This window comes from Panthera tigris, chromosome A2 (assembly GCF_018350195.1).
Source record: "Panthera tigris isolate Pti1 chromosome A2, P.tigris_Pti1_mat1.1, whole genome shotgun sequence".
In the NCBI taxonomy this organism is placed as follows: domain Eukaryota; kingdom Metazoa; phylum Chordata; class Mammalia; order Carnivora; family Felidae; genus Panthera; species Panthera tigris.
The window spans coordinates 74,735,731-74,751,886 of record NC_056661.1 but is presented as its reverse complement, the minus strand read 5'-3'; the positions used below and the strand labels follow the sequence as shown (position 1 = coordinate 74,751,886).

The 16,156-nt window shown below is 40.9% G+C and overlaps 1 protein-coding gene across 2 annotated transcripts in view; it reads right to left on the bottom strand.

Annotated features, from left to right (window-relative positions):
* The window catches only part of AMPH (amphiphysin), a 246,350-nt gene that overhangs the window by 106,711 nt on the left and 123,483 nt on the right, over positions 1 to 16,156 (bottom strand). For both annotated transcript variants that reach the window (XM_042963958.1, XM_042963965.1), the window contains exon 3: positions 4,178 to 4,232. In XM_042963958.1, the coding sequence (XP_042819892.1) occupies positions 4,178 to 4,232 (55 nt within the window). The remainder of the gene's footprint in view (positions 1 to 4,177; positions 4,233 to 16,156) is intronic.

The window sequence follows — 16,156 nt, the reverse complement described above, 5'->3', positions numbered from 1 at the left end:
ACATCAACCTTAGTCTCCAGTATATCTTATCACTTGATGACTACTCATACTCCCTTCCTGGGTCCATTTACGTCTAGGTTCTTGACCTGGTCTCCTGTCCCTCAGGTAGGAGTCTGTCCTTTGTGATGCATGCGCTTCTGTTAAAGTATGTATTACTATGCACATTTGGCCCTTTTGTTTATTTAACTTTCTTCCCGTCTCTGCTGCCAGCTCCATGAAAATAGGTACTGTGTCTTGTCATCTCTGCATCTCCACTCCTAGAACAGCATTGAGTCCATAAACAGGGCTGAATGTGATGTGCACTGCTAAAATGAACAAGAACACCAGATTTACTTTGCAAACCCAAACATCAGCAAAAATAGTACCAACCTACAGAGAAGAATGGCACCCAAAGATCAGTGATAAAATGAAGAGTAACCCAATTTCCCAGAGTCCTCGTGGGAGAGATGTGGAGGGTTTCTGAGAGAAACTGGAGCACCTTATGGACAAGGAACCCAAGGCAGCTGAGAACCTGGTGATGTTCCCACCAATGTCCCTGAGACCAGACGCAGGGGACATCACTCCCCAGGGCCAGATCTCCCTTCTCGGTAATGCTGCTTGCATTACAGTGCAATTAGTTAGCCGGTGTTCTTTTTTGTGAAAGCCAGGAGAATTGGCCATGAAAGCCCTTTGAAAACCCAAATTATGACCCATTTGATGCCTACCCCTTGTCTTTCTGTGTGTTCCCAAACCCCAAAATGTGCTCCAAGCAACATTAATTCTAAGACTTTGAGAAAAACATTCCACAGCCGAATACCTGGTAAAATGCTGCTCACCCCACAGACCTTCTGGAGATAATATGAACATATTAAGGGCCCTGTAGTAATACACTCTGTAATAGCCTGTTTGAAAATTCATTCCAACCAGCCTTGACCAAAGTAATGTAAACATAGGTCTCTTTTACGGAGTATCATTTGTTAACAAAATGTGCTGGGGAAAAGCTGCTGTAAGGTCCTCTCTCCTCCATATGGGGATGCAACCATCAGAAGTGGAGGGACACAGTCTGCAACACTGAAAGGGTGCTTTGATGCTGCACCAACGTCTCTCTGGAGCTGACTCTTCACTCAGTGAGTCTCCTAGATCACGTTAAGGAAAAGAATTCTTCGCGTCTTAAATGCTTAAAGCAGTGATCTTCCTATTCGGGAAGCAAAACTGACCAAAATATATAGACTTTGGGAAGGAGACTGAATTCACTCATTCATTTAACACATTTATCCACATGAAAAAAAAAATCATCCAACATAAAGAAAATCCTGTGCTTGAAATAATCCATGACAGCTTGTGTCCAACAGTAAAAGAAATACCTAGAGTGCCTTCTAGTTTCTGATCGAATTGTTATAAATACCTAGGGTTAATTTTTTTTGAACAGTTAACTATGAGCTCTATGGATCTGTGAAAGTTCTTGGAGCCTTACTTTAAAAATGTAAGCCAAGGCTATCATTTATCATATAGCTGTGTTGGCTGGTTACAAAGAGGTAATATGCCCATGCTTAGCACACAGCCTGGCACGTGGAAGTGCTCATTCCATAGTAACAGTATAGTAAGTTACCATTATCCCACTGGAAAGATGAACTCTAATTTGTGAAACCAATGCCCTACTAACAGTCACATAGCCCAGAGCCTGGATAAGACAGTGGGTAAAAAAAAGCAAGGCTACAACATGGATGTACCTAGAGGGTATTAAGTGAAATAAGACAGTGAGAGAAAGCCAAATACCATATGATGTCACTTATATGTGGAACTGAAGAAACCAAATGAACAAACAAAAGAAAAAAAAGAGACCAAAAAACAGACTCTTAACTATAGAGAACAAACTGGTCGTTGCCAGAAGGGAGGTGGATGGGAGGATGGGGGAAATAGGTGAAGGGGATTGAGAGTACACTTATGGTGGGGCACCTGGGTGGCTCAGTCGTTAGGCGTTCGAATTCGGCTCAGGTCATGACTTTGCGGTCCATGAGTTCGAGCTCCACGTCGGGCTCTGAGCTATCAGCACAGAGCCCAGAGCCTGTTCAGATTCTGTCTCTCCTCTTTCTGCCCCTCCCTTACTCACACTCTGTCTCTCTATCTCTCTCTCTCAAAAATAAACATTAAAAAAATAGAGTACATTTATCATGATGAAAATTGAGAAATATACAGAATTGTTGAATCACTATATTGTACACCTGGAACTAATATAACACTGTATGTTAATTATACTTCAATTAAAAAAAAAAGCAATGCTTTAGGAGACATGTGGACCAGAGAATGTATCTTGGCCCTGTTGGTTACTAGTTCATGACCTTGGACAAGCTATTTAACCTCTCTGTTCCTCCCTTTTCTTACCTGTAACCCAAAGGCAATACAAGTACCTGCCTCAGAGCTATCATGAGAATTAAAATTATATGCCCACCCTATAAAAGCTTAAATACATTTTAGTTTTAAAAATCAATTTCATGGGGTGCCTGGGTGGCTCAGCCGGTTAAGTGTCCAACTCTTGATCTGTCTGGCTCAGGTTGTGAGACAGCAAGTACCCATCTTGCTTCGCTAACAGCACAGAGCCTGCTTGGGATTCTCTCTTTCTGTCTCTCTCTGTCCCTCCCTCATTCCCTCTCTCCAAATAAGTACATAAACTTTACAAAAAAATCAATTTCACTAATTTATTATTATGACTAATTTTTAATTAAGATTGTTAATATTATCATTACTTACCGCTATCTTTATAATCAATTTCACACATCCACAATGAAACTGTTAGAATAAATCCTTGCAACTGGAACCAGTATGTCAAAAGGTACACATACCCCCTTCCCCAAAAGACACACGTAGAGGCTTTTGCCAAACTGCCCTCCCAGGAAAGCTGTCCTATCAGCAGCGTACAAGAGGGGTCTGCTCCCCACAGCTTTTCCGATGCTACGTATCATGGTCTCTTTTTTTATTTCAATGTCTTTGAACATGTGGAGGGAAAATGGCCACATCTTCCTTCTGATATCATTTAAATATTCTTTGATTATCCATCTATGAGGATAAGCATTTTTCACACTTACTACCCACTGACCAGTTCTTCTCTGGCTAATTTTCTCTTCATATGTTCTACCTATTTTTTTTTTCTTTTAATCAACTGATATTCATTTAGTTTACCTCCTGAGCTCTTAATATCTTGGTTCACTTTCACTAAATATGTTGTCGAAATAATTATTTAAGTATGTATGGAAGTCTGACATATTCTTGAGGTCAAATCTCTCGATCTTATGGTTATCTCTTTTGGGTTACCCTTTGTAAAGACCTTGTCACCCAAGACTAGGGGCTATTAAGTCCATGGTATTTTATTCCAGTCCTTTAGAACATCTCCTTGTATACATATTTAACTCTTTACTAGATCTGTAAGTGAGAAGGACAGAGTAGAGTGCGAGGCTGAGAATCTTACTTTCTTCTGAGAGTTTGGCAAGTTTATCCAAGACCCCTGGCAGAGATCCATTCTCCCCCACTACTCTCGAAGTCTGCCCTGTGAGCCATCACATCCACAGGTACACCTGACCCGACTCAGTGCAGGCAGCTGGGCAACGAAGAGCAGGCAGGGACAGAGCATACCTCCCTGCCGCCCTCTTCTCACCCCACCCACCTCATTCTTTTGCCTTGCATGGCTGAGGCCAGAAACCAATGTCACGGCCTCTCTGTCTCCGCACAGTGACAGGACTGCAAGTGCAGAAGGTCCCCACAAGTCACAGGTGGTCCAGGGCCTTGATTTCTGATAGCCCTGCATCTGCCTCTGCCACGACTCCTTGCCCCTTCCAGCTGGAGGCCTTGGGTGTGAGTCTGTGAGTGTGCTCCTCTTGGGACATGCTCTCCCTTGGATTGTAAACCAGCTGCAGCTTTTCTTAAACAAGGTCTCAAGCTCACTCGATCTCTCGACACTTCCTAGAAATCTCTGGTGTGGGAGGCACTTTTTCCTCCTTTCCAGCATCACAGTAGACATCTTTTTTTCTTGTATATTCTGATTATCATTTCAATGGGATTTGGGGAGTGGGTGGAATGAACACCTGTGCTCAAGTACCCATCTTGCCAGAAAGCCAACTGGCTTTGTAATTAACGCTGAATCCTGCCACTCGTGATGAACAATCTGGGCTTGGGGACATGCAGTAAACAACCCACGCACATTTACCTTTGATAGCTGCTAAATATCCTCGGAGTTCTCGCTGAAGCCTGGTACCCTCTGCCTGAAAAACACACAAACACAGAGATGCTAAGCATCTTGTCTATATTTTGCATGGAAACATGCGAGAGGCAGTAAGTCCCAGAGCTTATTATTACCAGAGGCTCATTCTTGAAAGAGCATAAATATGTACACACACAGATAAAGAAGGCGCCTGTCAGTGTTGATATTTATAGAGATTTTATTCAGCTTAAAAGTAAAGGAAAAGGCAAGTGACATTTTGCTGAGAATGGAAACTATACCCACCAGACGGCCTCCCATATACTCAAGAACTAGCAAGTCCATAAATTTTGACGCATGGAATACGACAGTAGGAGACCGGTCACCACTGTTCAATATGGTAGCTATTGGCCACATGAGGCTGACCACTTGCAACGTGGCTGGTCCAAAGAGAAATGTACCGTAAAGTGTAAAATACCAGATTTCAGAGACTTCTTTCAAAAAAATCAAATTGATATGTTTTATGCCAATTACATGTTAAACTCATAATATTTTGGATATACTGAGTTAAATAAACTGCATTACTGTTTTTGTTTTGAGAGAGAGAGCATGAACAGGGGAGAAGGGCAGGGGAGAGAGAGAGAGAATCATAAGCAACACAGAGCTCGATTCTACTTCTCCAGGATCATGTCCTGAGCTGAAACCAAGAGTGGGATGTTCAAACAATGGAGCCAACCAGGTGTCCCGATAAACTGTATTATTAAAATTAATTTCATGATTTCTTTTCACTTTTCAGATGTGGCCACTAGAAAATTGTAAATTACGTATGTGGATTGCATTATATTATTATTGGACATCACCAAAATAGAGAAACTCTGAAATAATAAATTTTGACATAGAAATCTTTGTTTTGGTTTGGATAAGCCTTAGCAACTCTGAGACTAAGATTACACTGCAAGGACTGGAGAAATGAGGCAAGGAAGGAGGAGAGCCAACACAGCGTGCATGATCAAGCAGTTGCCCCAGTGGGCAGCCCAGCCTCAGTGCCAGTGGGAGCTCTGGGAGAAAGTATCAAACACCCTTTAGATATCCTAACTGGGGAGCAAGGGAAGTGGGACATTCAGCCATCAACTCCTGTCCGTCATTGGTTGAGGGCTGTTCCTTGTGGGGGGGGATACAGGAGAAAGCCCTCAGACAAACAGCTGCTCTCGCGGGCAGTAGCAACTAAATCCAGTGGGCTCAGAAAGGGTAGCTACTAGGTCCCTGCAACTGAAAATAGTTTTAAAATGTGCATTTTAGCCACACAACCACTTAACAAACTTGCGGAGAGCTAGCACACAGAATGACTCCACCTTGATAATTAATAAAACAGCAACTATAGTTTAAGTCTAACTTGATAGTTAAAAATACAGCAACTATCATAACCACATTCAATTCAGCAAGCATGTGTTGGTTAGCGTATAGCAAAAAAAAAAAAAAAATGCGGGGAGGGGAGGAAGTACAAAGGGGAAAAAACCCTACTTCCTTCAATGATTGCAGTCTAGTGGAGGAACCGAAGTATTGAAATAAAAATTGCATTCCATAGCAGGTTACCTTTAGCTCTGCAGTAACCATTCAAAATATTTGGGAGTACAAAGTAGACAAAATGCCCATCACGTTTAAAGATAGATAGTAATTAATACAAAGCAACCGTGGAAAGGAATGTTTAAGACTATGGCTATCTGAAAAGGGCTTCTGGATGAGAACATTCTCCTATATGGTATAGTATGCATGGTGTCTCAATATGGTTTAAAATGAAAACTCTTTAAGTTTCCCTTCTCCTGTTGAACCATTCAGAAACATCCTATGAAGGCGAACTGCCATAAGCTAGATCAAAACAAAACAAAACACCTTTCTGGATTTCCAAAACATCAAAGTACAGAGTGGAAAACTATGGGGAATGGGTGAGGAGAATGAATAGAAAATATTGATGGTCAACACGTGCATAAATGTAGAGGATGAAGGGGATCCAGGGAAGAAACGGGTGCAGATAGGCCAACATCTCTAACACCACCACAAAAAGAATTTGGGGAAGAAAGAAGTAGGTCTTTCCCACATTGATATCTATTATATGACAAGCACTGTGTCAGATTCTGAGTATATAAACTGAAAAGATAAGGCTGTGGGAGACTGTATTACTGTCGAATTTACACCTCTTTACCAGACCTGATTTGGGGGAAGATTACACTTTCAGCCCATCAACACTGGCCTTGGCTGCGGGACATGGCCAATTCGATGGGAGCACAAGTGGCACGTCCTACTCCTGAGCAGGTGTCAGAGTCATCACACAGTCCTACCGTTTCTTTCCCCTCTACCCCGAGGCCTGTAACATTCCAGATAGGTGTTGCTTCTCCAGACTGGATCATAGAGGGAAGAGAACTTGAAGCACGACTGCCATTCATATTTTCATGAGCGAGAAATAAAGCTCTGTTGCTGGAAGCCACCGAGGTACTACGAGCACAGCATCACCTGCCCTAAATGGCCTGAGAAAAATGGTTCACCATCAATAGCGGAAATGCTGAAAGATGGAGAAGGCTGAAATCTAACAGAAAAAGAAAAAGCCAACAGAGTTAGCAGAAAAGCACTAAAGGCATTTACACAAACATTGCCGAAAGTAAATCCAATTGGAAGGGTTAAGGACAAAGTGGATGGCTTAGCAAATGGAAGCCCAAGTGCTAGTCAAGTGATAGATAGGTGGATATGAGAGAGCAGCGAGGCCCAGAATCATGCGTCCTAATAGAGGGCAGATAATTTAGAGAGAACACCCAAAACCAGACATGTGACTTACCTGGATGGATCCAGACCCAGATCAATCTAAAGCCTACAGCCCTAAAAGGTGCAATTAGGAGGCTCTGAATCCCCTAAGGCCCCCTTTTTCAAAATGGTAAGTGTACACCTTGGGGGTACTTAGTGGTTTGTCTAGGGCACATAGAGCCGTGAAATAAACCTAAAATATATCTCTGGAACATCAATTTACTGAGGTTGGAGGGGAGCAAATGGAGAAGAAACCATTCTTTTGTAATCAACCTTACAGGTTGCAAGCAACCTGTTATGACGTACGATGAAAAACTACAGAGACTAAACACAGAACTCCAAGACGTCTCCTGTTTTCAGCTGTCCGCTTTAGAGCTCTGCTCTGTGGGTCCTTCCCTGCAAGCGTGCAAAGCACTGAGCTAAGGCAGGGCTCATTTCTACCCAGAAGGATGCTCTCCCTCGGAAGGTAATACAAAGCCTGCCGCAGTAACTGCTGGTTATGAGACGATACAGCCATGCAGGATATCTGTAAACAGCAAAAAAGTAGCAGGGAAGGGTGTTCTTTTACCAAATATTTAAGAAACAAAGCACATCAAGTTAATCCCACAATTGCCTCTTCTTTCAGAACAAGAGAGAGAATGAAAGAATTCAGGCTTCACTCCATACACTGCATTCACCCAGCCGAAGCAATAAACATTTTTTTTAAAAATGAAATAAGAGTCCCAGAAGAATTTTTTTAGATATCTAAGAGTGGCAGAAAGTTCAAATTATACACTAATGGCTTAAACAGATGAGTTCAATTTAAGCAGATAAACTGAAAGGCTTATTTAAATAACTCTTCTTTGCCAATTATTAAAATTCTTAATTTTCCTCCATGATTATTAAGGTTCATAAATCATTTGGTAATAACCCTATCGAATTTCATCTAAAATTCTGCCTGAATCAGAAAGTAAAAGGCTCTGGAGAGAAACTGTTCACCTATAATATGCCACAGAGAAGTTCTTCCGCACAAAACCTATTGCATAATAAAACTTTCTTAATGTCGTTATCCTATGTGAATCACAAAGATGTTTTAAATTAGAAATAAATTCTTACAGCTAAGCTCAGATTTCACTGCATCTGAAATTTGTTCCATATTCCTCTGAAAATTACCATTTCAGTAATTCAGCCTTGAATTATGTATTGCACAGAAAACAAATTCAAAATTCCACAACCTACAACTACATGAGTACATTTTCCCTTCTATTTCTTTATGTCGTTCCCTATAAGGTAAGCTCAAACTATTATTCTAACTTGGGGTTACATTCTCCTCAGGTCTTAAGGTAACATGAGGCCAAGTGAGTCTACTCTCTTTTTTTAATTTTTATTTTTGAGAGAGAAAGAGACAGAGCGTGAGTGAGGAAGGGGCAGAGAGAGAGGGAGACACAGAATCTGAAGCAGGCCCCAGGCTCTGAGCTGTCAGCACAGAGCCAGAGGCAGGGCTCAAACCCACAAACCAAGAGATCATGACCTGAGCTGAAGTTGGACGTTTAACCGACTGAGCCACACAGGTGCCCCTAAGTGAGTCTATTCTAATTAAGTTGTCTGATTGCCAACTAATACTCTTCTTTAGACAAGATCTAAGAAGGATTCACACCTACCGAAGGACCCTGTAGGCATATGGTATAATAACAAAGCTCTGGTGTTAGAGGTTCTTCATTTATTTTTTCAATTGGATCATTTATCAGTGTCAGCAGCTGCTGTTTCTCCAGCCCAGACAATGCCCAGGCCTCACTTTCTTCCCACACAGCCAAGGGAATTGGCTTGCTTTTCCTTCCTCATTAAAGCTACTCCTACCCACGCTCTCCCTTGGGTGTCACACTCTTGCAAAGCTAGGGAGAAGGAAGCAGTCTCCATAGTTCCCTTCTGCCAAGCTGTCCTGGAAAACAAGACCGGGTCATTTTGGGTTTCATCATGGAGATAATCAAAAATTAGCAGGCATGCAAAAAGTGTACAAGGTTTTAAAACCTTACAAAGGTCTGAGAATTACTGCCTCCAGTCAAAAAATCTCTTTATTCCCTTGCTGAGTAGTATCTTGAGGCTGTTGCTTTCTTCCCTTACTCCTGTAAGCACTACTCATGATAGCCACCTCCCCACCAAGAATGAAGTTTAATTATTTAATGAATTATTTAATAAAATCTAATTAAATAGGTAGAGAAAGAACACTGCAGGTACACCATCACGGAAGGTTTCAGACATCCATGTTATTCAATACAAAGAAATCACAGTCCATACCTAATTAAATGTGTTTCCAAATTGTTTGACATCAGATTGGTCCTTAGTAGCACCAATTCCTTAATTATTTGTATATATGTCTTGGGGTAGTTGGGGTAGGCAAGGAGAGAGAGGCAGGTTCCCAGACATACTGGGCTCCTGGATAGATCTCATTCGTGTCTCTCTTCAGCACCTTGGAGAGCCCTTCAAACTCTTCAAAGATTTAACTTCTGTAGAATCAAAGGACCATTACTGCATCAGTGTTTCCTATGGCACTCTGGTAAGTGAACAGAGGAATTACAGACAGGTTTTCTTCAAGGTGAGCCAAGCTCCTGGTAAGAAGAACCACCACAGACTCTGAACCACGGAAGTGTCTCAAAGTCCTGTCATGGGCACTGGGTTTAAAAGCAGGGCTGCATTTAACTATTTGATGATTAATGAGTAAGGCTGTTTATTGTTAGATGCACTAAATTCTGAAGCATTAAAAATATATTAATATTTGTTAATACTTATGCCTACAACTTCAGGATCCATAAAGAGGTACCATTTTGTTAGCTCACCTTTATCCCAGTTACTTCAGACATCCATGTTATTCAACCAGAGTTGAGGCATTAATTTGATTAAATTGTAGGCACAATGCATAGAATGAATTAATAATTTCTAAGGAACTAAACTCAGGGGAGCAATCACTGAAAATTCAGGGGCAAGCCCACATTCTGCCATGTACATGACACTTCTGGTGCAATGGTGTGTACCATACAGCCCTGGCTGTGCTTACAAAATCAAACCCAGTGAGCTTTATTTGCAAAGTTATGAATGTCTAGCCAACCACCTTAATCAATAGGTATTTAATACCTATTAAACAAGCAAGGACTTTTTGAACTGACTTTTTAAAATATGGTAAATGTAGAGGTGCCTGAGTGGCTCAGTCAGTTAAGCATCTGACTCTTGGTTTCAGCTCAGGTCATGATCTCACAGTTCGTGAGTTTGAGCCCCACATAGGGCTCTGTGTTGATAGTGTAGAGCCTGCTTGGGATTCTCTGTCTTTCTCTCTCTCTCTCTCTCTCTCTCTCTCTCTCTCTCTCTCTCTCCCCCTCCCCTGCTCACTCTCTATCCCTCTCAAAAAAATGAATAACCAACTTTAAATATGGTAGATATAGTACTTATTTACATTTATAGGTAACTTTTGTTATAAAAATAAAAAGATGGACTGGAAAAAAGAAAACGCCACACACATTACAGGAATATTTTCATTAACTTGCCTCTCAGAAACTGTGAGTTGATAGCCAACAGTATTGGCATATAAAAGTTGGATCTGAAGAGATATAATGTCACAAAGTTGTGATTTCACAAAGGTAAGTCCTATCATCTCATCTGTGATCATGAGCATATAGAAGTTCCCATAGTTACATTATGATTTTTGGCCTTTACTGACATTTTTCTCTTGAAAAGGCTAAGTAATATAACAAAGTTAAAACTGGTCCAATTTCTCAAAATTCAGACAGGTTAACTCAATCTTGAAAGCCATGTTAGTAAGATTTCTTACCATTTTCAAAGCTTAGAAGAAAATTAGGTTATCAAAGAGATAAGGTTTAATAGAGCCATAATCAGCACCTTGATTAACAGATGACTAATCTGAATCTACTTATGATCAAAGATAACATTAGCCTATTGAACAGTACAGGTACTATTAGTCTGTGAAGAAACAGAGCTCTCTCTCTGTTACAAGTTCAGATGCACTTAAATTGGAAGATGATAGTTTTTCAAAGGTAAAAGCAGCAGGGTCTCTAATATTAACATTTTTATTTCCACGCTTTGAACTCTTTGTAGTTAACAGGAGCCATCATTAAAAACCTAGCACTGATCTCAAAGAAAAATTTCTCCATTAAAAAATTTTCTTGGGGCGCCTGGGTGGCTCAGTCAGTTGAGCATCCGACTTTAGCTCAGGTCATGATCTCTTGGTTTGTGGGTTTGATCCCTGCTTTTGGCTTTGTGCTGACAGCTCAGAGCCTGGAGCCTGCTTCGGATTCTGTGTCTCCCTCTCTCTCTGCCCCTCCCCCACTCATGCTCTGTCTCTTTCTGTCAAAAATAAACATTAAAATTTTTTTTAATTTCTTTTGGCATATATTAATGCAACAGATATGAGAGAGAGGAAAATCTAAGTGGGTTTTGAAATCACATTCATGGGCTGATCGTGGTAGGGGGTGGTGCATGGACAGGTGATAGACATCAGAGAACATCTCAGTTTCCACAATTTTATCCCAGATTCCTAGCCCAATTTCCAACTATCCTTGTCAGCAACTCCAAGTAATTATGATCGGAAAACCAAATCTAATATACTATTTACCTTTTAACAAAACAAAACTAGAAAGCTAGCTACTAGTAATTCCATATACATTTTTTCCACATAGCTCCTTAAGCCAACTAACTTGAGTTCATACAGATCTCTATTCTGGTCTTCTGGAAAGCTGGCCCGCTTGTGTGTGTAAGGGGATAGAACTGCCTAGTTAGAACTATTAAAGTCACCACATGGACACTGGATACAACTTGACAATATACTTTATTGCCTTTAGGCAATTGAGTTTGTGATCCCTGAAAAGTCATTCCAATTTCTTCTGTGTGTTTGTGTGTGTGTGTGTGTGTGTGTGTGTGTGTGTGTGTGTGTATTTGATGCATAAGGAGCTTCATAGGTATTATATAAACCCCTTTTCAACCTTTACCTTAATACCGAGGGCATAGTGTTTAATATAGTAGGGAGGAAACCGACCCAGAAATTAAGGGAAACCCCCTGGGACTCCCACCCCAACCATGGCTTCTTGTCCTGTGGCTTATTGTTCAGCGTCCCCTTCTGTGGGACCATGAACATGTCCACAGTAGAAAGGATGTAAAAGTTTTAGAAAAACAACTGCTATGTCAAGTTATTAATGAGATGTATTGATGAGAAGGAAGGAGATATCTTGGAATTCATTACTCCAGTCATAATATAACATCCAGAACATTCCTGAGACTGCCATTTATGATACAGTAGTTTGTTAGAGCTACCGTAACAAAATACCACAAATGACAGAAATTTATTTCTTCACAGCTCTGGTGGCTAAAAGTCCAAGACCAAGGTGTTGGCAGGCTTGGTTCCTCCTGAGGACTCACTCCTTGGCTTGCAGACAGCTACCTTCTCGCTGTGTCCTCACGTGGCTTTTGTATGCATGTATCCTTGGTGTCTCTCCTGCTCCTTATAAAGACATCAATCCTAGTGGAGTGGGACCCATCCATATGACTTCACTTAATCCTAGTAATGACCTCTCAAATGTCCTAATCTATAAATACAGCCACAACTCTGAAGTGTGCTGGTGGTTAGGACTTCAATATATAAATTTAGACATACACAATTAAGCCCATAATAATATTCTCAAAGCAAGCCTTTAATAGAGCAATATGATCACAAGGTCTAACACTTACTGACTGGTCCCTTTGTTCCAGATACTGTCCTGAGTGCCACAGCTCTATTACCTCATAATCCTCAAATTAACTCCATGAAGTCAGCACATTTTTACCAGTGAGAAAACTGAGGCACAGAGTCTGAGAAACCTGCCCAAAGGTCATACATCTGGTAGACAGCAAGCCAGTACTGGAGTCTGGGTAGTTTAAACAGCCTGTGGGTTGTTTAAACTCCACAATACGCCTCCAGAGCCCACATGCCTCCTGCCCTCTACCACCCTTTGTCTCCAGGCTACAAAGACACAAATGACAGCTGAGGATAAATGAGGCTGTCCCAAGAAGAATCAACTGTTGATCAATGAGAATAATTTAACTAAAGACACCATTTTCTGCGCTCCCATGGTACTGTTCTAATCTTTAAATTAAAATACCGACTGTTCATGTGTTTCTCTACAAAGCTCATGGTTCCACAGAGTACATTCCATGAGATTCATATAGCACGGATGGGTTAAATGGATGGGTTCTGGCACCACAATGCCTGGCTTTAAAACCTGAGCTCTGTAACTTCTAACTGTGCAACCTTGGGCCATCCACTGAACCTCTCCAACCCTGTGATTCCTCATCAGTAAAATGAAGATGGTAATAGTACTCACTTCCTAGAGCTATCACAAAGGCCGAGGGAGACAGCCCATGGAAAGTATCAGCAGAGGGCCAGGCACACACAATGCATTCAGTACATGTTGGATACCACGATTATTATTCTACATAATATTTTCCAAATGAGAAAATATGCAAAGAATAGGTGTTTCATAAGTGTTTGACTAAACTAAGTTTGCTACATGTTATATTATAAAGAAATATCTTCATGAGGAATACACAAAACCTCCCCAAAACAAGCTACTTGGGATTTTAGAATGCTTCCTTTATTTTTATGTCTAAGTCTAAAATACACAGTTTTGCTTTCCAGGAAGATTATTTTTTTTAATAGCTTTAAATGTTGCAGCAATAGGGGCGATGGGTGACTCAGTCGATTAAGTGTCTGACTCTTGATTTTGGCTCAGGTCATGATCTCTCGGGTCATAGGATTGAGCACTGGATAAGGCTCTGCACTGTTAGTGTGGAGCCTCCTTGGGATTCTTTCTCTATCCCCCTCCCCCACTCACTCGCTCTCTCTCAAAATAAATTAAAAAAATGTTGCAGTCAGTAATAGAGGATCCTAAAGTACATGGGAGTAATTTCTGCAGATATATAAGAGCCACTGAACAATGGATCTAAGAAATACCAAGCCAATATGATAAACTGCTGTAAGGAAACAAGATAGCATGAATACCAGTGGCCAAAAGAATGATAAAATTCATGCCCATAATGAAAGCTTTTGTGACATATACTCAGTTTTTTCATACGCAAAGCAGAATTGTAATTGTGGAAGGCTATGAGAACCAAGTGAGACAGTGTTCGTACAAAACACTTTATAAATGGCTAGGCCTATTTGTGGAAAGCCTTAATGATAAGAAATACTTCATCACTGCTTTTACCTAAGCCAGTCAGACAGGGCTTGGAAATTTGCCAATTTTTAAAGCTCCTTAGGAAATTCTTATAATGATCCAGGTTAAGAACATATTCAAATAGATGTGCAATTGAGGAAACCATTATCTTTACTATATTGATATCATCTCAGGCTTGCATCCAACTTGTTACTACCATATGATGTCTCTTTAGAGACACAAGTCAACCGTGCGAGCTGGTTCAGAAGTCTGGAGTGGGGCCCGGGAATCAGTATTTTGACAAGGAATCCAGGTGATTTTTATGGTTATTTGGGAACCTCTACTGCAGTTCGTCGCTGTGTCTATAATGTAATTGACAGTTAGTGTGTTGATGCAGCTGTCGTATGAGATGGCCAAAAAGACACTTAAAAATATGTCTGGCTCCAGGTTTCCATCAGTTACCATCAGACATTCCTTCTAAGGCACCCATCACTTAGATTGGAACTCCTATACACAGTGTATGTGGGGTGTGCGGGCTGACTGACGAGAGAGAATCACAGACAATGGGAACAATAATACTGACACAAACCTGAAAATCAATTGCAGCGTGTCTATGCAGATTTTCAAGGCCATTTCAGACAGTCTTCTGGGCTCAGATGAGAGATCTCTCTACTTCTCTGCATCCCATTACCACAACAATACGGTGAATCTGGGGATCATTTCGAGAACATCCAAACTAGGTAATATGCTTACTTCACAAGGGGAAGAGGAAGACATATGGAATTGGTCTCTAACTGGATGCTGAGGAATGGAGTATGAAACCCTCCCCAGCTGACACAGTTAATTAATGTAGTCAAGTAAAACACAATTAAAGAGAAGTAACAGCACAGGATAGACAGAAGGGAATGATCAAAGTAATAACACAAAGAGCTTCCTCTAGAAGTGATTTCTTAAATGGGTAACAGACACCAAAGGGAGCTGCACAAACAGTGATCCTTGGAATGTCTGCAGTTTGGGTCAGATTTTGGTTAGGTTTCAACTAGACCTTTTTATTTACATACGCCATAACTAAGGAGATATTCTTGCAGATGTGACAAAACAAGTAAGAGTAAAGAGGATAAAAGATGGATTGGATAGGTTTTCCAGGAAATGCTTTTGTTTTCTTTCTCCCCTCTAGCACTATGGACAGCAACACCCTTAATAGTCACAGGAAGCAAGCAGACTCCTTTTGCTCCTATGAAGCCAATGAGCACAATAGAAGAGGCCTAATGGATGTGTCCAAAATGCAGTAAATAGAGACACTATAGAGAAATGTAGGGGAATTTGAAGCGCACGGGCCAATATATTCTTTTGACACCTACAGATTTCCATTCTCTGTTCCCTCCCATAGAAGTCGGTTGTATTGGCAATCACAGTGGGTCATACTTACCAAACAAGGAATCTAAATCAAGACTATACACACAAAACACCTCTTTGCCATAAAAACAAGATTATACAGGAGGCTGACAGTCTTAACTAGGGGACTAGTGGCCAGATTATATTCCCTTGCTTTTTGCCACACGGTGGATGTACTACATATAAATCAGTTAAACTAAGAGCCTTGTAGCTGAGCATATAGCCACTTCATGAATATTTAGCACACAATGCAAGCTGCATTACAGAATGAGAGGCTGGCAGTCACAGCCAGTAGACACCCACTGAGCCCAGGGAGTCTAGATGGCAATGGGATTGTGGGAATGCATAGAAATCACTTTTTCAAAGAATACCAATTGGAGTGAGAGTAAACTTGGGCGCTAATGTTAAGTGATGAGACTAGGATACCAAAATGCATCATGATGGAAGTACAGGAATATCACCTCAGAACCCTTTGTCTTCTTTGTACTATTTTAACTGCTTATAAAGAAAGAAGACTTTTGCACACTAGACTACCAGCTTGACAAAGACAAGAACTATGACTGACTTGTTTATTATTTTTTTTCCAAAGCCTTGTGCTTAGTAGACACTCAATATTGATGTGTTGAGT